At 35.2% G+C, this 25496-nt stretch overlaps 1 protein-coding gene and 1 long non-coding RNA gene across 2 annotated transcripts; both read right to left on the bottom strand.

The window, feature by feature from the left end:
• Positions 1–8170: 8170 nt before the first annotated feature.
• Positions 8171–10052, bottom strand: LOC119072399 (lamin Dm0-like). The gene is made up of 2 exons (XM_037177610.1): positions 9879–10052; positions 8171–9806 (listed from the first exon to the last, which is right to left on the bottom strand). Exon 2 carries the CDS (start codon positions 9787–9789, stop codon positions 8323–8325), a length of 1467 nt encoding a protein of 488 aa, XP_037033505.1. The 5' UTR covers positions 9790–9806; positions 9879–10052; the 3' UTR covers positions 8171–8322.
• A 2192-nt stretch (positions 10053–12244) lies between these two features.
• On the bottom strand, positions 12245–23917 carry LOC119072397. Its single transcript, XR_005086855.1, has 3 exons — positions 23705–23917; positions 15058–15063; positions 12245–12255 (listed from the first exon to the last, which is right to left on the bottom strand). It is a non-coding gene; the product is annotated as an uncharacterized LOC119072397 (long non-coding RNA).
• Between the last annotated feature and the right edge of the window lie 1579 nt (positions 23918–25496).

Here is a 25496-nt window from a genome sequence, read left to right as displayed (position 1 = left end):
TCGACCTGCCGGAGATATCGCCCATTTTCGGTGAAAAAAATGACCATTTTCCAAAGTGTCTGCCTGTCTGCAGTGACGGGATCCCGTGACATGTATATATGGGTTAGATAGCCTAGCCTCTGTACTATCATACCACGAAAAAACATCCTTGGTATTGTCTCACTGCACCAGACGGTAGGGACTTTTGTACAAATCTACCAAAAACTAGGTGGTACCGTGAACTTTGAAGAGTGCTGGTTGTCCTGCCAGGCATTGGGACCTATCTAAAAGCTAAATGTTTTAATTCTGCTTTCTTTCACCTTTCCAACGATATGCTACATAATATATTTTGTGAAAATTTGTAAGCGGTAGACATATTTTTCTTGTGAGGTGTCAAGTTTCTCGGCTTTTGGTGAACCTTTGTTAGGACTCATTTTTTCGAAAGTCTCCAACTCTTTCACAAACGTTGCTAAAAGTGTGCGACAACGGACACGACAGACCATGGTATCGTTTGATAGCTACTGTTACAGGCTAGGTAGTTACTGTTATAGGCCAGCCGGACTTTGAAAAAATGACGGTTTTAGAAAAAACGGGTAAACTTTGAAGGGTGCTGTAGTTCTGCTAAAACAAATTTCGATATAAGAACAACATATATAGAACTCTATCTCAGCTCTCTAATGATAACCCACATGCATGATTAGTATGGTGATTAGTGAAGGTGTACACAGGAAAACTACTCGACTCATGCATGTAAGGTATCTTTAGAAAGCTGCGACAGAGTACTGTATGGGAAGATGTTTTTCTTATATCGAAAGGTATTTTAGTTAAAATCGTAAGTTTTCATGACATCGACCAACCGCATAACCCATCCAATGTTACCATGGTCGGCCAAGTCACTCGTCACTTGTGGGAGAAAAGCAGACATTTACTGGAGACAATACCCTCTCTAGCAACTAGCAACATAACTACATTCAAGGAGGTGGTCAAACTGCAACGAAGCCTTTATTCCCTTGACTGAAAGTCAGGGTCTTATGAAAGAAAATACCCTTAAATGTCCGTAACGCTAAGTTCACTATGATATTTTGAAAATGTTCTACATTGGCAAAAAACGTTAAATACAGAATACGTCCGTACACTTGTTCCCTCGATAACTCGAGTAATTCTTAACCGATTTGCAAAATTTTGGTTTTAATCGACGGAGAATGAAAATCATGAGGTTAAGTTCGTAGATGGGCAATATTGGGATAATGAGATGGGAGTAATTCTCAAGAGAATTTTATTCCTTGTTACCGCGATAACTTCCCTAATTCTTATCAGATTTTCAAATTTTTTGTGTTATTCGACGAAGATTGAAATTCTTGAGGTTGAGTTTGCAGATGGATAATGTTAGAACAACAAGATGGGAGAAACTCTACACAGACGCTTTTCCTTGTGGACTCGATAGCTCGAGTAATTCTTTACCGATTTGCAAAATTTTGGTTTTAATCGACGGAGAATGAAAATCATGAGATTAAGTTCGTAGATGGGCAATATTGGAGTAATGAGATGGGAGTAATTCTCAAGAGATTTTTTTACTTGTTACCGCGATAACTTCCATAATTCTTATCCGATTTTCAAAGATTTTGTCTTAATCGACGAAGATTGAAACTCTTGAGGCTGAGTTTGCAGATGGATAATGTTCGAACAACGAGATGGGAGAAATTCTACACAGACGCTTTCTCTTGTTACCGCGCGATAACTTGAGTAATTTTTACCCGATTTTCAAATTTTTTGTTTTAATTGACAGATAATGATATTGAAGTAGTGAGTTTGGAGTAATTGTAAACATAACTTGTTATGCCACGACATTTTTGCAACGGATTTCCAGAAAAATTTCTTATCTGACGAGTTGTGAAATTCTGGATTTCTGGTCTAACAATTAAGAAGTACTTCCCAAAAGAGTTTTTGCTTGCTTGAGAAACCGATAGCTCGAGTAATTCTCAGAGGCTTCAAAAATCAATTTCGACCAGTAGCGTAATTCATGTGGTTAAACTCGAACATTGGAATTTAATTGGACTAGTAATCTGGGATATACGACAATTTTTGCGTGAAATCCGTAATCGTAAAAGAATTTTTTTCGTTCCTAAAATGTTTGAACGAGTGTGAACTTTGCGGCCAGAGCGAAGCGAGGGCCGTAATTCACACGAGTTATATTTTTTCAAGAGGTAGGCAGCAAATACGCCAAATTATACTCAGACGCTTTTCCTTGTTATCGTGATCACTTAAGTAATTTTTACCCGATTTTAAGTTCGTAGATGGATAATATTGGAGTAGTGAGGTTGGAGTATAATTGTAAACACAACTTGTTACCGCGACATTTTTGCAACGGATTTCCAGAAAAAATAATTATTCGACGAGTAAGTGAATCTGGATTTCTGGTCGAACAATCTAGAAGTCTAGAACAATCTTGCTTGCTTGATAACACGATAACTCGAGTAATTCTCAGAGGCTTCGAAAATCGCAGATTTGAAAATATTAAGTGTTTTCGACCAGTATCGTAATTCATGTGGTTAAATTCGAACATTGGACTTTATTGGACTATATACGACAATTTTTGCGTGAAATCGCGTTCTTAAAAGAAATTTTTTCGTTCCTAAAGTGTTTGCACGAGTGTGAATTTTGCCAGAGTGAAGGGAGGGCCGTAATTCACATGAGTTTGTTTTTAAAGAGGTAGGCAAGAAATGCGCCACCTGTTCAGCGCTTTTAGTAGACTATATAGGAGACTCATATTAGGAGTAAGACATCGCTCGCTGGACCTTCAACTCATAGCTCTTTTTGTTTCTTCAGGAAATTAAATAAATATGAGTAAAATGAAGCATGTGATGACTGCTGTTTTCTGAATAAAAGAGACATCACCTTTTCATGTGACTTTAATTTTGTGATCTCAAAAACACCACCTCATTTAAAAATGGTTAGAAAACTAAGGCTGGAATTATAGAAAAAAAAGCCAGTCAAGGGACCTGACCCACCCAAGAGGTGGGGCCTAGTATTTTACATGTAAACAAAGGAACAAAGGACTGCATCAAAACGTAGTTTGCTTGCTAGATAGTGTATTGCCGGAAATATATGACAAAAAAGTAGAACAATCAGGTGAAATTTATTTATTTATTTATTTAGATGGGTGATTTCGGATCGACCCCTCCTGAGCTGGGGCCCAATAAATGTTTTAGGGTTTTTCGAAGATATCTCCGGACATTTAAACACTATACTCGTAAATGATACATCAAATGAAAGATATTTACAATACCGATCGACAAAAACGAGCCGTCAGAACAGTCGGAGCGTTCGCTGCGACTGAGCCCCGTACGAACCCGTACATCTATTGCGTACGCGACCCTAGTTCGTCGGTCGCCCTACTCTTACCCTAAACCTACTAACCTAAAATTCTTATGAAATGTGCACGTCTTAAAAATTGCGCATAGCGCAATTACGAAGCCCCGTACGACGTTCCTTTCAAATGTAACCCAAACTTAAAAATTGTTGCAACAATTTATATTAACCTATATTTACCTATAAATAAACAATTTACGAATAAATATGTTACTATATAGCTCAAAAGAACTATCTACACCGTTATATAGCTCAATATAGCTGTATATATTTATAAATAGATATCCATATTTGGGATGCTTGAAACACCCCGCACACATAACCAATCACTTCCCACTGATCAGTAGCTTTGTAAGTATCATTTTCACCGATTTCTATTGTTTTTTCAAAAATCCAAAATGGCGGCCGACGGCCATTTTGTTAGGAGGTAGAAAGTAGTACGGCTGCTTTACATTCGATAATACCTTTCAAACAAAAAAAATTCATGAAATTCGGTCAAAGTTTACTCGAGATATTAACAAAAAACACCACGTTCACTGTACGGCCGAGTAGCCACATATAAGCTCACTCCATCTAAATCCGTTCAAATTTGGCCAACCTACAAGCAAAAACGGCTTGCCGCCCTGTATCTAGTTCACACCAAGCGGTCTAACTGACGAGTCGATCATCCGATTTCCATAAACTTTTTTTTTGTCGATCGGTATCGCCTATCTTCGAACTTAGCCTCACTATTTCGACTATCTTTCAAGGAAAAAAAAATTTTTTGAAATCGGATTTGATTTACTCAAGATATCGACGTGACAGACGGACGGACAGACGGACGGACAGACGGACAGACGGACGGACAGACAGACGGACGGATGGACAGATGGACGGACGGACGGACAGATGGACGGACGGACGGACGGACGGACGGACGGACGGACAGACGGACGGACGGACAGACGGACGGACAGACGGACGGACAAATTTTTTATTGCGGATTCGTTATTTATGAACATAGGCAAACACTTTGCCCTTACCGTCTGCTTCGAATTCCATCTATTACACACGGCATCGTAATCCTATTAGCCCCTTGTACTTCGTACGGGGCTAAAAAGTTTATGGAAACCGGATGACCGAATCGTGAGTTAGACCCCTTGGTGTGAACCAGGCACCGGGCGGCAAGCAGTTTTTGCTTGTAGGTCGGCCAAATTTCAACTTATTTCGTCTGTTTTCGCTTTATTAGATAGGTATTGACCGTACCAATCAGGGGAAAAAAAGTCTATGAAATTATGTTCACCGGAGCGTGAGCTAGGTCTTTTGAAGTGAGTAAATTTTGACCGAATTTCATGAATTTTTTTTTTGTTTGAAATGTATTAATAAACGTAAAGCGTCCGGTCTCCTAACAAAATGGCTGCCGGCGGCCATATTGTATTTTAGTAAAAGTGATATAAAGTGGGAAAAATTGTACTTTCTGTTAACATGGTAATAATTTGTTATGTGTGTAGGGTGCTTCAGGCATTCCATATATGGATATATATATGACTATATACAGCTATATTGAGCTATATACAGGCATATAGAGCTATATGATAGCATATTCATCTGTGAAATGTTTATTTATAGTAAAATATAGGTAAATATAGCGGTATATAGCTGTTTAAATAGGAATTTATGAAAGTTAACTTCGTACGGGGCTGTCTATATTGCCTCCGGCAATTTATTTGTATATGATAACAAGGCAAAGAGTGGATAATGCAAGTGATTTTAAAGGGCGAATAGCTTTTCAGTAGAGAAGAAAATGAAGTAAGAGAAATGAAAAGTTCCACATTAATTGGTACGAATAGGTGTTTCGTACGGGTCGGCGTTAGCTATGTTTTATGGTGCGTTAATGAGCAGAAAAAATTCAAATTTTGAAGTGTCAAAAAAATCTGTAAAAAATATAGCTGTACCGTAGAAGAACTTTTTGCTTATTAGAATGACAGTTCTGGGTCGAAAAGTTTCAGATTTTTCTGATGACATTTTACCTTTAATTTTAAATTCACAATCACGGCAGATGAACAAAAACCAAACCCAACTTACACATATGTTCAGCTTCAAGTTTTTCCCTTTTGGAAAATCCTGTAAAGTCTGGTGAACTGCGACCACTGCGACGCTTCATCTATATAAAGATACAGATCAAAGAAATCTTCAAAAAAAAATTACCAAGTACTGAAATTGAGAAGAAACGGTGTTGAAGCATTGATAACACGGTGTTGAAGCCCAACATAGAATATCATTCACCCGCTTCTTGTATGTTATTTATTAATGATTGAAAATATTTTTTAAGAGTTAACTTGATTTCTCTGAAGAAAGCAGCGAGAGGGAAAATCGACTTCTAAAAATCGGAATGCCGTAACCGTTTTAACGGTAATATGTTCTGGTATGTCCTACCAGCCCAGCAGCTACATATTATCGGTCCGATTTTTAAAAGACTATTTTCAAAAAAATTACTCTGAAAGTTTTAGTTAAGACTTTCTAGTAAAATCCTAACTGAATCCAGAAGCCCTAAATTGACTTTGAACAACGCTATGATGACCACTGTCATTGATATTAAAAAATATATTTGGCTAACAGTATGATGTCTAAGCCGAGGTCTAACCAAAACAACATGAAGTAGACAATATTTCAGCCTCTTTAATTTATGCATACGCCTACCATTGATAGGGCTATTATAAGTCTTATGAGGTTAACATCTTTGATAGATTTTACGTTTTTCGAGAATTAAAGGAATATTTTCCAATTATAACAAGTCTAATAACACATATTTCGGATAAAAATAAGGTCGAAACGTGACGTTTAACTTACTAAAAAATACTCTAGCGAAGAATCTTCTATAGAAAGAGCTTCCACTTACTTTACTGAGGTTTTTAACAAAGATGATGATTGAATAATTTGAACTGGCCACAATGTATATAATGTTGAAAATTACGAAAAGACTGTGCCAGAAAAACAATGAAATTTTATGAATTGTAGACGTTTTGAAACCAAATGATGCAATGTGTTTTTTACACAATATCGGCTGTACAGGATACCGCTATATTAATATCAGTGGCGTCGAATTCAGTGTGGTGCGAGGAAGTCTAAGTGGTCTAAGTATAGTATGGGTACAAAAATCCAGGATTGGATTGAAATCTTTTTACACACACGGAATTTTGAAAGCCGACACATTTTCGGTTTCTGTGTTTTACTTGAGTTTCTGATTTCTCCATATAAAAATACATTCAAAATTCACAAAGGACCAGCAAACCACGAAACAGAAAATGTGTCGGTTTTCAAAATTCCGTGAGTGTAAGATTAGAAAAGAAACCGAATTTTTTTCTCTGGGTTCGGTTTTAATCTTTCTGAAGGACAATTGCACTTAAACCTTCAAAATAAACCTTTCGACAATAATTTCGCCCAAAAGATGAAAATATGCAGTTCTAGACAATATTTTCACTCAAATGTAATATTATTGATCGAAAAAGCGATAATAGTCGCCCAGAACATGATAATATCGCCCATAGAGAGATAACATCTCCCTCGGGGCGATATTCTTGCCCAGACATTATCACAATTTTGTGGACGATATTATCATTTTCGGGGCGATATTATCATCATCTGGATGATGTTATGGCACTGGGCGTTAAAAGCTGTAATATTTTCGTCTTTTGGGCGATATTATCGTCCGGGACGATAATCACATGGTAGCAGTGTCACGTTTCAAATTCTTCTTTATGATCCGTCATCTGACTAGTAACGGGAACTACATGCATGTAAAAGGTATCATTAGAAAACTGAGACACACCCTAGAAAATTCAACCATTTTCAACCGTCGCAAATATTTTTTTTTATGGATGTTACTCACAGTAGATGACATCGATAACTATTAGGGTGTAGCGGTTTTTACAAAATGTCTTAGTTCTTTTAAGGCTCAGTCGGAAATCCACTCAGCTGGTCCATCTGATCATTTTAAGGAAGAAAAAAAATTTACGACTTTTAATTTTGTGCTGCCGCCAGCTCGATTTTCGAAAATTTCGTCGTTTTCGGTCCACATCACATATATCGATTTTTTACGGTGGGCTCAGTGTACATAAAAAGTTGAGTCAACATGGCAATCTAATCTTCAGGCTTCACAGATTATTTTATAAAAATTATCAAGTCTAAAAAATATTTTTTGAGTTCATGACTGATTGTCAAAGTTCCCCGATGGTGATTTCGGCGCTGTAATATCGCCACAAAATTTGATGAAAATGTGCAAAATTGTAAATTAAACTTTAAACTTTATGCTAAATGGACCGCGTTGAGTCAAATACATCTGATTTGATTTGGGACACCTAAATTTGATATTTACCTGACAAAAAGTTGTGTTTTTGGTACATGGAATATTGGTGGCGAAAGTCGAATTACCTCAAATCAATAATTTTTTAGCTTAAACGCTTAAAATTGAAGGTTTCGCATTGTCAGATCAGATCCACCAGCTGAGTGGATTTCCGGCTGAGCCTTAAAAGAACTAACACATTTTGTAAAAACCGCTACACCCTAATAACTATGTAGTTTTGAATTGGAGCCACCGAGAAATTTTGATGCCACCGTCTTCCAGATCAACTCAGAAATGTCTAAACCTGTTCTTAAAGAACCTTACTTCCAAATATCCGAAAATAAAAAAAATCTAATCAACCAACTGCAAGCTCAGGATTTGCCTGAAAGATCCAATATGAGCACGTCACAATATAAAATCGTTTCTTTCTGGCGAAAGGAAGAGTTTTGCTAGACAGACTACAAAGACTACAAAATAATGATAAATGAAAGCGTCTCTGTGTAACGTAAAGAACATATTTATTGGTAAATCTCAAAATTCATACAAAAACAAATTTGACTTCAATTGAATTCTTCTTTAATAAAATTCAAATGAAAAACGAAACGAAAAATAATTCAAGGAGTTCAAAGAGACAAAGAAAAAATCTGCTTACTTTACATGACTTCGCACTTCTGTACGTTCTTGTCCTTCTCCGCTTCCTCGTTTGGTTGACGAATCTCTACGCGACGAAGTGAATGTTTCTTTTGCATGCGTTTTGCTTCTTCTTTACCGCTGCCGTTGACCAGCGTTATTTTCGTTTCAGCGCCCACAATCCACTTTTGCGCAACCAATATATTAGCTGGCGAATCGGAAATACCGCTATCAGCTGACCAAACGGTGAGATCGGCCCCGGCGTCCACTTGAACGAGAGGACCAAATTCGTGGACGGTTTCATTTCCATCAGCTTGTCGTGTTAACTTCCATGCGCCTATCGAGACAACTTTGTTTTCGCTTTTATTGCGCAATTTGATGAACTGTCCCGCAGAATCAACTTCGCCTATCTCAATGTTCCCAGCCGATGATGATGTAACCATACCATCCTTACTGAACTCAATGTCCTTTCGGTATCGTTTAGCACTCGGTTCGAATTTCAAGCACTCGTTGCATACGAGTTTATTAAAGGCAGCGAGCTCGAGGCACAGCGACACATTCTCGTCCATCAAATCCTGATATTTTTTTAACTGCGAAACCATTTCCTGTTGCAATGTTTTCACTTCAGTCGTACTTTCGTCACTTCGTGACTTCTCTTCTGCCAAAGCCGATTCCAAATGGCATGTTTGTGCTTTCAAAGCAGCATTTAGTTTCTCCAATTCTTCGATTCGTATTTGTATCACATCATTCCTGTTCAAGGAACACTCCAGAGCGGCGCGCAAAGATTTATTTTCGCGCTGAAGGCAATTCCGTTCTTTTCTCGTTGTACCATCGAGCAAAAATTGGAGCTCGTCTCGGTTCGAACGTATCTGATCTCCACATTGATCACGAAGTTCTTGCAATGATTCCTGAAGCTGAATGTTGTATTGATCGCTCAAACCGCTATCAGCGGACACCTGTGATGTATCCATTTGCCGTCGAGCCTCATTCATTTCTTCACTGTAAAATTCTTCTTGAAACGCCAGCTGTTCTCGAAGCTGTTTCACCGTATTTTCTGATTCGACTCGGATGATAATTTCTGCCTTTAAATGGTCCTGGCTTTCCACAAACTGTTGGCGAAGTTTCCGCAATTCACACTTCAAATTGTCGTTGTCACGCAGAGCGTTGATGTGCTCAATCTCCAAGTTAGCCTTTTCCGATGACACTTCGTTCAGACGTTTATGCGTTTCCGCCAGTTCATCGTCAAAAAGTTTCTTCAATGCCGTCTTTTCACGATCGTAGCTCTCCTTTGATGTTGCCAGCACAGAATTGAGGAGGGCATTTTCACCGTCCAAAACAGTAACCCGTTCAATGTAGGATGCGAAACGATCGTTCAGGTTTTGGAGGTGAACGATAGGACTCAATGGAGGGGTCAATTGATTCAAGGATGGTGACGTTCCACCATTCGTCGTAATGCCGGTCGCATCGTTGGTGATCATTCTGTCTGCCATTTTTTTTTCGTAACGTTCTTGGGAAAAACGAAAACAATTTTCAGTCTTCGAAGCAATTTTACAATTCTGTTTTGTGTCGCAAGACTTACCAAATTGTACAATGTGGGTTTTGGTTGTATTAATTGCTGCTGTTTCCTACTATTTATCCAAAGAACAGTTTCGATTGCGATGCAGTAACTTGATCTGTAGCGAGTGCTAAAATTCTTGTGACAAAAATTACACAACCGCTGACTGCGATCGATGTTGGAAAATCGAGAGGTGAGTGTTTTGGATTGCTACGTTTGCAGTGTATACGAACACGATTATAAGTTGACGAAATGAGTTTGTAGAACAGAGAAATCTCCGAAATTGGTTGAAAGGGACGACCATTTAATGATTGAAGAAGCAGTAAATTCAACGATTGATGTTAAGTCGAGAAAAATTTAATAGCTGTCAATCGATTTTTGGTTTAAACATAGGTTGCAACGTAGGTTTAAACATAGTAAGGTCTTTAACCGAGAGTTGCGGTAGCGGTAGCGTGAGCTGTATATGGCATGTTAAAAAAAAATGATGCGACAAATACCGGTGCACGATAACCGTGATTTATAATATAACGTTTCTTATACCACCACCAATCGGTCTGTCGATCTTATATGAAATAACTACGACAACTCACAGTCACCATAACTCGCAACCCACTGAAAACATTGAATTTAACAGCAATTCACATTACAATATACTATTCAATATGATAGTACACCCGAGGGTATACCATAAGAATTTTCTGTTGATACCGCTCGATACCATTCTCAGCGTTACATAAGCATGTACGCAACACTTACGTACTATATTCTATTAGTGGTACGACCGTAATTTTCATTATAGAGTGTTTAAAGAGAATGTCAAAAATAGAGTGCCCCCATCGAACTCAGTTAAATTAACTGGTTTGTTCCTAGGTTCGAACGAAGTGAGGGCTTAAATTATGATCAAGGAAAGAAATTGTTCACTAATATTCCCAATAGTCGTATGGGGTGTCATTAGAAAGGTAACTGCCACAGCACTGCTACTAGCACGAACATAGAAAATATTCGGAGGCTGATGAAATTACAGTAGGCAATGCGTTTCTGTTATACAGATAGATGACTTGTTTTCGTTGTATGAGTTAAAACATGCAATACAAACAATCCTAAGCGGTAGCTCGTATCACTAAAGCCTCCAAATTTGACACTTGTGAATTCAGTGTTAATGCTAGTAGCAGTGCTGTGTAACTGCACGTACTTTCGGCGCAAATAAGGTTTTATTGGGTTTAAAATTAATCCACACTGAGATATGTGCAGTTGTAGTTTACACGAAAAATGACTGAAAACTCCCACCTTTTTTTATTCGAAAAGTAATTTTATGTTGTTTCAGGCAAAGTAGGGTAATATGGGGATTTGGAAGCATCTACGATAAAATATAAGCAATTAAACATTTCAACTTCACCTTCTTTCGGTTTAATAGGTATTGACAGTATCAATCAGAGAAAAAAAAATTATGGAATTTTAAGTTTTCAGAAGCGTGAGCTCTGAGTGTACTCGCTTGTAGTGAGCTCTTATCCGACTACTCGGCCGTACAGTAAACATGGAGTATTTTGTCAATATCTCGAGTAAATTTTGACCGAATTTTTTTTGTGTATGAAATGTATTAACGAATGTAAAGCGTCAGTACTATTTCCGCTCTCCTAACAAAACGGCGGCTGCCGGCGGCCATATTGGATTTTAGTCTAAATGTTTTTTCTTGGGAAAAATTGTACTTAGAGAGTACCAGCGTTACAATAGTTTCACTCTTTTAGTTCCACTTTTTTGTGGAACTATAAAAAGTGAAACTATTGTAACGCGGTATATATGGAGCGTTACAATAGTTTCACTTTTTTAGTTTTACTTTTTTTTCTTAATTTCTTAAGAAGTGGTACTATTGTAACGCTACATATATGCAGCGTTACAATAGTACCACTTTTTTTAGTTTTACTATACTAAATCGTAGTGTTTATTGAAATCTGACACATTTGCACATTCCACATTTTCGAAAAAAAAAAAATATAAAAAGATATCGAAAATAAAAGACGAAATTGCCAAATGTAGACTACAAGGCTACAATTTTAGGTAAAGGTCTATTTTTTCATATTCTACTTTTAATTGAGTCCAAAATTGAACATACTTTACAACTTTACTATCATGCCAGCACGTTAGTAAGCAGGCGTGACGCAAGTCCGTTCACACTAAAAAAATTCAAAAAAACTTTTTCCGTAGGACTAAGGATCATGCCCGCACGGTAGTAAGCGGGCGTGACGAAAGTTCGTTCACACTAAAAAATTTCAAAAAAATTTTCTCCGTAGGACTAAGGATCATGCCCTACGTTAGTGAAGGGCCGTGACGCAAGTCCGTTCACACTGAAATTTTTTTTTCCATAGGACTAAGGAACATATATACACGACTTTTTTGACTTTTCCTCTTTCGCTCCTACCCCTACCCACTTATTTTATTCGTAATCTAGGCGTCCATACGAGTTCAACGAGCTATCACACGCCTCATCAAGTTCAATTTGGCCGAGATATTCACTTTCAAACTTTGAAAGATCATATGAAAAAATCATTTTCATACATTTTGAAATTGACGATTTTTACCAACCTTTGTTACTTGTTACTATATTACTGCTCTAATTATTAAACCGTTGAAGTAACTTGTAAATTCTTTTGCGTTTTCAAGATTTGGTCTGTGACAATCACTTCACTTAAGTATACAGCGACTAGTTGTCGTCTTTTCAGGGCTCACCGTTACTTCAGGAAGTTGTTGATTCTTCGTGCCGTAGGTAATCGCCGTTTCCTAACAATTTATAAAAAGAATATTTTTTTAAGTTGAAAGTTGATGAAACTGCGACAATAATCGACGAATTTCTGAAGAAACGGTGAGCTCTTGAAAAGATGATACTTTTGATCACCAGAATCCCTTTTCACAAATATAAGACCGCAATAACGATCACGAATGTGTTAGATTTCAACATTGGTTGTAAAAGTTTTACCTGTTCTGATAAGCTGATCAGTTTATGAAAATTTCGTTAAACTGCTGACTTTTCTCAGAGCTGGTCAAACGACTACAACCAAAACTATTTTTTATTTAAAGCTGACACATTCGTGGTCGTTATTACGTTTGTACATTCTTGAAAATGAATTCTCGTAGAAAGATATCATCAAAAATGAAATTCAAGACACGTAAATGTGATCTACAATTTTAGCTAAGCATCGATGCTTCTTAATGTGATCCTTTTTTATCGAATAAACTATACTATAAACCTGACCCGATTTTTAGGTTTTTAGTTTAAATAAATCGGGTAAATTGTAACCTCATGTTTCTCTCGACGCTCGTGTGCTAAAACTAATGCTCAAAAATGTAGAAATTAAAATTGACATTCGAAAAAAGTGATAAGCCAACACGATATATGAGAAGTAATATATTTGGTCAATGAAAGACGTGAAGTATGTGCGTAAAGAACACGCGGAAAAATTGCCGGTTGTATTTCCGCAGATTTTCACCCCCAGTAGACTAGACGGTATGTACCTAAGTTGAGTAATAATTTCCATTTTCCGTGAGTTTCGCATTTATATTTTCTGATTGGCTCTCATCATCTGCGTACATGAATTATGTAACAATACTTGACTCAAATGTGTGTGTACGACTAATGTAACAATGCAACGTTAACAGATTTATTTCACATATAATAAGAAAAAACTGCAAAAATTTTGGGAGTTGATTCTAGTCGCCATTCTAAGATATTCCAGAAAAAAATTTGGGGGTATATACCAGGCCTCGTTTGGGAGTTAGTATTTTGTTGTCTAGTAGATAATATCTGATTCATTTTTTTATTATCTTTCAAAAATAAATTTTGATCGAAATATAAAGATAATTTGGATATCAACGCAGATGTACAAGCTGATCCTTAAAAATTGTAACTATAAGAGGGTCGCAAACCACTTTTGAACGAAATATTTACAAAAAAACGATCTCTACAACGTTTCTATACAGCTTTCGCTGTAAAATTTTGGTTTAACAGCTTTTTTTGGTACACAATTCATTACTCCTTTAACAATGAAAATCTATCATCTTCCTGTTAAAATATCACCAAATAATGACTGAACCAAATTTATTGACCCTGTGTTACTGTGTTTAGCTATTCATACCTTCATGCATTTAGACAAACTTGGAAGGTGGAACTGAAAAAAGTGGTACTATTGTAACGCTGCATATATGTAGCGTTACAATAGTACCACTTCTTAAGAAATTAAGAAAAATAGTAAAACTAAAAAAGTGGTATTACTGTAACGCTACATATATGCAGCGTTACAATAGTACCACTTTTTTCAGTTCCACAAAAAAAAGTGGAACTAAATGGAACTGCATATATGGAACGTTACAATAGTACCACTTTTTTAGTTGCACAAGCTAGCCGTTTCCAAATTTCGCTAGCTTGTGAAACTGAAAAAGTGGTACTATTGTAACGCTGCATATATACAGCGTTACAATAGTTTCACTTTTTATAGTTCCACAAAAAAAAGTGGAACTAAAAGAGTGAAACTATTGTAACGCTGGTTTAGAGAGTTTCTGTTAACATAGAAGTAATTGGTCATGTGTGTGGGGTGTCTCAGGCATTCTATATATGGACATCTATTTCAATATATAACTATATACAGCTATATTGATCTATATTGATCTATATAATAGCATATTCATCTGAGAAAATTTTTATTTATAGTAAAATATAGGTAAATGTAGCGGTATACAGCTATTTAAATAGGAATTTATGGAATTTGACTTCGTACGGGGCTGTCGATATTGCCTCCGGCAATTTATTTGTATAGGAAAACAAGGCAAAGAAAGATAATGTAAGTGATTTTAAAGGTCAAGAATAGCTTTTCAGTAGTATAGAGAAGAAAATGAAGTAAGAGAAATGAAGGAGTTTCACATTAAAGGCCTTTGATACGAATAGGTGTATCGTACGGGTCGGCGTTAGCTATGTTTTTGAAAGTGGTTTGGTTTTTAAGGTCGAATACTCGGCTGTTTTTCAAAAGAATCCCTCTTAAAATTCTGACATTCCCCATCAATTGACCTAGTATTGTAGTAAATCGCATTAGTGGCTTGCAAAGATTATCCAAGCCGTTGCAGGCATTCAACCCGTTCAGCCCTCTTTGTTTCCAATCGATAAGTCTAGCTACAACTGCAACAACATAAATATCACAGAATGCACAAGTGTATTTACATGGACCTTTCCATTCTCCTCATGACACCCAATGAACACTGTTGTATGTAGAAAATCTGTCGCTATTTCAATTCAATTTTTTATAATATTGTTATCAGACATCCAGTCTACATCCACTCTTTATCTCTCTCATCCACTCTCGATTATTATCGTGTGTGGTATGCACAACCAAAGTGTTTTAATTCGAATAAAAATCTAGTTCATGAAAATTATTGACTAAACGCAAATCTCGCATTATCTCGCGTGTATTATATGCTCAAACAATTAGTCACTGGCGTTAATAATAAGTGCTTATTAGTCGGTGGAAAATTGTCATTCCTTTCTAAATTTAAGTAGCATGAATAGAACGTGTAATTCTAACGAAATTTAATCAAGAAAATATCCTTAAAATTGGTGTCTATTCAACGATTCACCAATTTATAACGCCACAATGCAATGATGAGTAATCAAATATGTAAATATAAGTGACCTGTTGGTTCAACAGAACTTTTTCGTCAGATGAAAACAGAAATTTGTTTTTTTTTGTCAACCAGACACATTATAATCTAAAATTAATATAAAATGTATACCAACAACTCATCGCATGTAAATTCTGTGTGATATACGTATACATAACCATAGCTTCATATAGTACCGATCATGATCTGTGTATATAATTCAACTTGGAAATTATATAATTCATTTCATTTTTTCTCTTTTTCCTGTTTCAAGTTTTTCTCGAATCGAAAAGAAAAATAACGAAAACACATTTTCAGCTTTTTTTTTGTATTATATATTGCTCGGAGTCTCTTTGGCTTCAGTCCGTTTCAGTCAATTTAGTATCAACCAAAACGTCGCGCCAGACGCAGATGAGAATTTTATTTTAAAAACGAATTAAATTTATTTGTTCAAATGGAGTAAATATTACGTGTTGTTCTATTGAAGAAAAAAAATGTAAATAAAAACGGATCTCGTTTGGTTTGATTTGATTGACTTGTGGATTGACAAATCGCCCATATATTATTATTGATTGAGTGTGAAACTGTGAATTTCCATTCATTGAGTGTGAAACGGTGAATTTCCGTTGTTTTGATGGAAATTTGTTTTTATTTATCTCATCTAATCGTCAATAAAGTATTAATACGACAACACGAAAGCTCTCCAAATGCAACAATATAATGGAGAAGGAAAATGAATCGAGTTGTTGTTGTTGTGTGTTTATTTAAAAGCTTTTGATGAGGTTGTGATTTCGAGAATTCAGTTTGATTTATTTAAAATGTGAAATAAAAAATTGTGAATCGTCTTTGTAGTTAAAATAATTTATTTTCATCAGAAAAAAGAGAAAAATCGAAATCATAGGAAAATTAATTTTAATCGCAACACAAAACGAACACAGCTCTCAGCTCATTTTTTTGCAATATTTTTTTTTTTTAATTTCTTTTTAACACTAGTTCTGTGAACCGTGCTGCCGACCTTTCCATAGCCATATGTTGAAAAAGCAATGATGTGTTTTTTTTCGCCTTGATTCGAATCATGGCCGGTCTTTTGTTTATTGGCATATTATGATGTATATAGTCGCACGTGTAGTTTAAAGATAATATTAAACAGCAGAGATCTCATTTTCGTTTTACTGTGAATTCGATTGTAAATTTAGATGTGGCACGATAAGACTTCTTTCGATATATATCTGAACACTGTTCAGTGAACAGTGTTGTTCTTGGAATAAAATTGACCGGAAAACGACGTTCGCATTACGAACAGATTGTGCTCACAATAAATTGCAAATTGTCGAATGACAAGAGAACATACAGATTTGTGTATCCATCGATCGATCTTACCATTGGTGCCAGAACAGAAAGATCTATTAGTTTATGAAACATATCAACGTTTGAACAAACGTAACACCATAAAATCATTGAATCTGTTACTTCTCTTATTTCAAGTATCTCTGAAAGTTCGCTAGTTGCCAAAACATCTACTACTTCATTCGTTGATACATTCACTTCGTTATTAAAGACTCTCACTAAAAGCTTATTAACTTGTCTTTGTCGTTTCTGTCGACAACAGATTGACATTTAGATCCGATCGGACCCGATCAGCACTCTGAAATTCCAGAAATTGCATTCTATGTGTGATCTGAAGAAGAATTGGAAAAGAAGTAGAACTTTTTACCGTTTCTCCTACAGTATGAATGAAGATTAAAGCAATTAGTGAAGAGAGGGTTGTTGCAACTATAGAAAAAGAGCCGAGAAAAACGTTACAAATGATTGACACCATTTTCTACTGATGAAAATTAATTATTTTAATTGACAAACATGTTTACATTTATCTTAACAATCAGTTCGGTGACGAAACTCAGATTAATTAAATGTGACACCAACAAAATCATTAAATCAAAACCAGTGCTTACTATCGTGCCATATCAATAAAATAGTTTAAACTAAAACAGAAAACGAAACTTAATTAACAAACACAATGTCTTCACCGTCAACAACTGGACCGCCACCTCCCGCTCGCATTCGTCAAACACCTGCTAAGCCCCGCATCACAATCAATATACCGCCACACCACGCACACGTTGCAAATTCTCCGTATCTCAGCACAGGACCCCATACAGCACACAGTAATTCAACAGTTGGACCGGGAGCACCACAATGGCCGATGTACGAAAATCCATTCACCGGTGCTAATATGTACAAACAATTCGAAGGACTGTGGGACTTTACGGCGGCATCGGCAAAGTCGGGATTAGGATTTGGTGAAAAGTTTGCCCTTTACATATACCAGAAATTCAGTAAATGGTCGAAACAATGGTTTACACACATCTTTCTATTCCTTTGTATGTTTCTATACACTCTTGCTGGAGCCTATATATTCCAGGCTGTTGAAGGTTTGTGAAGGAAAAAAACAAAACAAAAACAACCATTACGTCGGCACCATTCTCTCTCTCTAATGATGACCCCCTTTTAATGCATTTGTTTGCCAGCATGAAATTGATTATTTTTCTTCAACTAACTATACATTTTGCACTCGCTTTCAATAAGACAATGTTTTCAACAAAATCGCTTCGAAACTACGTAATAATGTTTCGACGAAGACACAGTTGAAACATTTAAAATTTTTTGGCACAACATTTTCCCACACTCGGCCTTTGATAATAATTATTATTAATGGGACAGTGTGCTTCTTTTTACCACCGCATTACACAGCTCTACACAGACCGCATTTCATCTTCATATTCCTTCGGGTTACTTACCTTACAACTTATTTTTGGTTGGAAAGAAACATTATTTTCAATGAGAAAATTAAACGAGAAATTTTAATGTTACTTTGCACTAGTATAACGTCATGGCTGATGGAAATTAGATAATAAAGTCTATGATTTCTAACCCAGTGACTAACCGCGTAACTTGAACGAAATAATTTACAAATTTTAATTGCATGCAAAATGCATCTATGAATGAATTTGGCACCGATTTGCACAGATTGCATTACTTTATTCACATTTTTTTTTATTGTTATGAGGGTCGTGAGACGATGTTCGGAGTTCAGAGAAAGACAGAATGCAAACTGACCTATAGAAACAATATAAATTTCGGTGGAATTCCTTCCTGTCTCTTAAAAATATTTTTCTTTGTTGGGTGTCGTCGAACGTATAATTTAAAAATCCAACGGACTCGTCCATTACGTTTGAATTATTTCGAAAACAATTCTATTTGCGGAGTATGCTGATGACGAACATTTCAAACAATTAAACTGAAAGCTTCTTGTTCGCGAAAGTGAATCACGTATAGTACCTCAGTGGCGAGTGCATAGGACAGTAGTGACGAGTGCCACACCCAAGATTTGGTCGCCATATCCAAAATTAGAAAAATTCGAATGCAAATTTTTAAAATTTGGCAAATTCTAAGATTAGCCTAGCCGCACCTGAATTTGGAGGAAGTCCGCTATTTTCATTTTTATGTTAACTCCTAAACCTTGTACAAATGTTCTCAAAATCTCTATTTCTCTCGCTCAATTTTGTAAATTCAAAATTAAAAAGGGCATCGCCCTTTTACAACATGTAACGAAAAGTCATGACTGTGCCAGATTCACCACTTAGAGATGAATCTGGCACGACATAAATTTGTATGGTGTGCCAGATTATCCCACGCCGTCAGAAAAATTTCCTGGTTCTCATTAGCAAGTAATTAAAACGTTTTTCATCTGAAGACGGCAGATCTTGAAGTTTATAATACCCAACATTCGAGAAAACAGTTTTTTATTTGCCACCAGAAGGTTACAAGAGCACTTAAAGAGAAACTTGAATTCGTATACTGTTGCAACCACTCGACACAACAGTCCTTCACCTGCCACCCGAAGGTTACAAGAACACTTACAAGAACTTGCTAATGAAAACCAGGAAATTTTTCTGACAATGGAAGCAAAGACAAGGGGCTGGAAATGAGCGATATTCGATCTATAGGTTTCTGTTTCTTTTTTCGAATCTAATCTAATCCAGGTATCCACAAAAAAAAACATCAGTTTTGTGAGCCACCATCCGAATCGGTGGCGGGACATTTCTACACTGTCAATATCGTCTAAAAATGATAATATTCAAATTTGTCGGAGAAATGTTGAAGAATGATGATGGAATTATATTTTTTATGATTTGTTAAGTGTAACAGGGTGTTAAGGGTATTGAAAGACGGAAAGACCCCTATCCTAAAGTAGGAAAATATTTTTAAAAAAAGGTCAATTTCCTATCAGTCCGGCCACTATTTTGATATATATTGACATTTCGAAGTAAGCGAAATTCCATTCTATTCACTCATTCGATAAGTTATCGAATACCTAACAATTAGAAATATGTCTACAAGCATTTGGACAATGCAAAGTGGATCACTATATTTTTTAAAGGCAGAAGAATATGAAGAAATGTGAGCATGTTAATAGGAAGATTGTGATTGCACGTCCTTAGAACTTAGTCCGAGACTTAGTCTATTAAGAAATGAGATTAGTAGTGTCATTATTGAATCTTAAAGCATCTAAGGCAACTCTCAGGAACCTGAACAATATCCTTTACATATGTAAAGTGAATTTTCCAAGCAACAATATTATAGAACATTATCTTAACATAAAATCATTGTTTCCATCTGAAATATGATGAAAACAGTGAAAAAACAGATGCTTCAAAATATTTATTCACTTTGACCACTTCTGTGGACCACCTATGTTGTCCAATTTTTTTTTAGAAAAACTTCTTTGGTGTAGGAAATTTAATTCTCCATCGATATCACCCATAAAAATACGAATTATTTTGTTCAGAGTGTTCGAAAATGGTCGAAAACTGGAAAAGTGCACTTCAGACTTCCCCCCTTCTTTTCCCGAAGACTGACTGGATTTCAGCTTGGCACCCGAACTTTTCTTTTTCAGGGTACCAAGATCTATCCAAATCACCTAGGACATCCCGGACACCTTTCATGGACGCAGGCACTTCCATGGCTACTGGATAATATCGACTATGCGGATTATAAATTAATTTAACCTACGGTGCTACGATCACGTTTACATCAAAAAAATAACTTTTATTGTTATCGACTGCAAATGCGTTTTCTACAACAACAACAAAAAATCAAATAAATTGAATGGACGTGGCATGGTTATAAACAAATTAACATTCCCCCAAGAAAATCTACCTACATAGAATCATTTAACTCAATGAAAATCTTTGCTTTGTAAATAAATTTTCGCTGCTTGATTTACAACGACAGCTTATTATGTATGACAGATTTTAAATTGAAAATTTCGTCTGGAATGCTTTTGACTTCAACGCAATTTGGGAAAGCTATAAACTACACTAACTACATCAATATATTATTTATTTATTTATCTAAAGTGAAGCACTTCACTCATATTGCAGAAGATCCTCAACAAAATGGTTTCAGAGATTTCCATAAGTTGAAGGTTAATTTATCAACACATATACAAATTTTGTCAATAGGGTTTCCTGGAAAGGTAAATTAACATTTCTCCTGAATTTTCCGATATTTTCTTTCTTATTCGAGAGGTTTCTTTTTCTCTCGTATAGAATTCTACTGCTTTACCGAGTTGGCAGACCGATTTTGACAAAATTGTGACGGAATTTCTAAAAACGACTAAAATTTATTTCGATGAAGAAAAGCTTGATATTAGTCAAACGAAGCTATCGACACAATGGAACAATACATGGAGTGCGATGTTTTATTGCGGAACGGTGTTCACAACTATTGGTAAGTGGAATTGATTCAGATGATTAACATTCCATATTGTCATCCGAAAGAAACAGCTGATTTAAAGTATAAATTAGCTAAATGCGAGGTTTACCTAAAGATATGTTGCGATACCTAATTCACCTTACAAAAATCTCTCCGCAATCTATGCGAGACTTGTTTAATGTTAATAAAATCGTTTCTCGTCGCGATGTACATACAATTCGATCATCGGTGTGGATACCCCAAATTAATCGGAAACAATAAAAAAATTTATTTCAATTTAATTGCTTTTCTCCAATTCAAAATGTTTGAAAAAATGGTAACATCTACACATCAAGTTATAGATTTATGACTTTTCGATTAACACTAAAAAAATCCATGGCATTACAAGTTACTCATATTACTCAATATTTTGGTCGTGCTCGGTGTAAAATTGTTGTTGCAAAGATATGAATTCTTTTCATAAAAAAAAGAATTTTAATTTTAGAATTAGCAAAATATTGAAACAGTTAGTCACCCATACATAACTCCCGATATATGCGTGCAATATGATGTTATAATTGAAAAGGTAGTCTAGCCCGCGTTATTCGTAAGGTGATCAACAAAAAAGTATCATTCAGCAGTTTGAATGTCTGAAAATAACATAAAACTTCTTGGTTCGTACTATACGCTAAAACGAAAAATTCACATCAAACGACACATACCTGACAAGTAAAGTTGTACGTTATGACGTTACGATGTTCAGACAAAATCTATACAATTTTTCGCCATAAGACAGAAATATTTTTCCGACTATTTTTAGCGATAGTTCTGAAATACAAAAAATAAATCGAAACGAATTCATGATGTCATGGAATTGTATTTTTAAACTTAAAAAAAAAAAAACTTTTTTTTTGATAAAGTAACAGCTGATGAACACACTTGAATTATACTCGTTTGATCGTATTTTGCATATAAAGCATGAAAGTCATCAACACTATTCTTTATTAAAGTTTTATTAGTTTGTTGGATATCAAATATTTTGACTTTTTCGTGGACAACACTCTAATTTATAGAAAATGTAGCAAAGTTTAGATCTCCTGAAAGCAAAATAAAAATAAAAACCAAAATTCAATCAAGTTCGTTCCGTACATAAAAAGTTCAAGTTTAGCCAAGGTTACATACGTTAATAGCGCTATAACCGAACTTCTTTCAGTATATAATTTGGGTGAAGATCATTGTTCGTTAGGATAGGGATTGGGATCGAAGTAGTAGACATTCTTTTACAAACTTGGCCTTTCGAAATGCATTTGATGAATGAATGAATAAATGGAAAAGACCGAACTCCAGCGTAGACGTCGTGACAAAACTTAGGTACTATCTTAAAAATATCTTAATCTTCGCAATAGGTAAGGTGTCTCAAATTGTAATCAATCAATCAATCTTTCGCAGATGACGAGCATATCCACTCGAAATAATATTAGTCGAAATCTTTTTCTTCTTTAAATCTAAGTGTTTGAAGGTTCACACGTAATCTTTTACCTCATTTGTTTTAACATTTTATATTTTACTATAAAGCCCTACAACAGCTAGAGTTCATTGCATATCTTTGTCGTTGCTGTTGATAACAGATGAATTTTATTCCCCTCACTCAATTTTTATTTACTTATTTAATGTAAGAGACTGTTTGCTCTTTCTACCGATCGAGTGTTTTATAACATTTTCAAAAAAAACTTACAGTTTGTTCAAAAATGAAATGCACAGTTTTTAGTATTTCGAGACATTTCAAAATTGCAATCTGTCAGATAGTAAAGGATGCGTTTAATTACCCGGCGCATTAAAAGATTTGAGATTTGAAATTTGAATGATTTTTTTCCACAGCTACATATTTTTGCATGTTAAGTTTCTTACATTTTTTGCAGATAGCATTTTAATAGTAGGAAACTTAGATTTCGTAGGAAGAATTCGGGGACGGAAAAATGTAAATTTATTTTGAGTATTGTTCTACATCTATGATTTCTCTTAGATCGTGTTTCTATTCAAACAAATCGATGGTCTTTGAATACTCAAATCTGTAAAAAGACCGTCTGCTTCATACATTTAGCAAATTTTTTACAAGAAGTTTTATCAGCACTTGAAGTGACGATATTGGAAACACGAATAAGCATCAGGGAAAAATTTGTCAACAATTATAAAAAAATGTGGCTCCTCTACAGTCCAACCGACTAGGCGAATAGATCAATTTTTGCATTTATCAATTAGTTTCAGTGATCATTCTAGTAATTATTACCCACTACATGGGAATAGAGTTGAATTAAATTCTACTTTACACACATTTAATAGTTGCTTTTGTTATTCAATGCACAAAACTTATTCTACAAAACCAGTTCATTCGGCCAACATACATTTCTATTGAAATTTTACTTTTTCATTACTTTTTATGTTTTTGAATTTACTTTGAGTTATCATGAATAATGAAAAGGATTTCGTAAAAACACAAAAAAATAAACAAAACAATAAAAGAAATGAAAAAGTAAAATTTCTGAGAGATGAATGTACCTTCTCGTCATCATAAATCAATGGCTTCGATGTCATTTTGACAATTGAAATTTCAATAGAACATGTATGTTGGCTCAGTGGACTGGTTTTGTAGAATAGGTTTTGTGCATTGAATATTTAACAAAAGCAACTATTAAATGTGTGTTAATTATAGGTTAATTCAACTCTATGATTCCCATGTAGTGCGTAATAATTACTAGAAAGATCACCAAAACTAGTTGATCAATGCAAAAATTGAACTTGACTTGAAGCAAATTTATTCGGTATTTGAAAAAGAGTCGCTAATATATGCAGCTATAGTATTTTTGACAACTGTTAAAAGTTATGGAATGTATTGTGGATTGGATTGTTTGGATTTATTTAAAATTCTCAATAGTGGCTGGGTTTTAACAGTTAGCCGCTGTACAACACCATCGATTTCTTTGAATAAAGACACGATCTAAGATAAATTATAGATGTAGAACAATACTCAGACTAAAAATAAATTTACATTTTTCCGTTCGCAAATTCTTCTGACGAAATCTAAGTTTCCTACTATTAAAATGCTATTTGCAAAAAATGTAAGAAACTTAACATGCAAAAATCTGTAGCTGTGGAAAAAAACCATTCAAATTTCAAATCTGTTAATGCGCTGGTTAATTAAACGCATCCTTTACTATCTGACAGATTGAAATTGTCAACTGTCTCGAAATACTAAAAACTGTGCATTTCATTTTTGAACAAACTGTACCTGTCCTAGATTCTTTTTGAGAACACCTATTCCAGCATACCTCACACGCCTCTATATGTCATGATTTCTCGATTTTATCTTCAACGAAGTCGAAATTTTCTGACGAAAAGGCATCATGGGGAAAGCTTACTGACCTACACTTTTTTTATAAATAAGAGACATATAGTGAGACCTCCCTCTACACCGAAAACCAAAATCGCTCTTGAGGCATGGGAAGAACAAAAAATATGTAAAAACGTTACTGCCATTAAAGATTCTCTGGATCATCCTGAATGTAAAGGTCTGGTGCTTTAAAATAAATTAAAATTTCGATTCCTTTCGATTTAAAACTTGCAGTTTTATTAGATCAATTAAATGTATGAGATGCAAACAGAGCCGCATTAAGACTCTGGGCGCCACTGGGCTATTTGTTTTTCAGCACTAAGAAAAGACATATCGTTGAAATTTCCAGCGCCAATTTTCCTTAACATTATTAAACTTGAAAAACACACGTTATACAAGGAAATATTAGTCGGAGCACAGTGTCTAATTTTCTTGCTAATCTCGATAACAGTTATAACAGTTTCAAATATTTATACTTCACTTTACACTATATAATTTCCACACCTTACTTGTTGGATAATTTATCTGCGTTCTGTTCGGTCAAATGGAACAATTCCCCTAGATTAATTTTCGTTTTATTCCAAATTATGTTTTCCTCATCTATGCCAGTTGCATGAATTAAATAAATAAATATTCACATGGATCCACGTTGAATTAGTATTTTGGGAATCATTTATCGCGATTTATATATATCCAAAATTCAGATATTATTCATGGTCATGTGCGAGCATTTTTCATCGTAACTTGCTGGCGAAATTTTTGTTAAGGATATGAAACAAAATTGAAAAACGTGTAGTTTGGGCTACTATAAATAATATCTGTTTGGACACTACACAGGTCACTGCTTCTTTAAATGT

This window comes from Bradysia coprophila (assembly GCF_014529535.1).
Source record: "Bradysia coprophila strain Holo2 chromosome IV unlocalized genomic scaffold, BU_Bcop_v1 contig_81, whole genome shotgun sequence".
Classification (NCBI taxonomy): domain Eukaryota; kingdom Metazoa; phylum Arthropoda; class Insecta; order Diptera; family Sciaridae; genus Bradysia; species Bradysia coprophila.
Note: the sequence above shows the minus strand (reverse complement) of the source record. Positions and strands in the feature narration are given on the sequence as shown.

Coding starts and splice junctions, on each gene's coding strand:
- LOC119072399 (XM_037177610.1), bottom strand. CDS start 9,789: ATGGCAGACAGAATGATCACCAACGATGCGACCGGCATTACGACGAAT.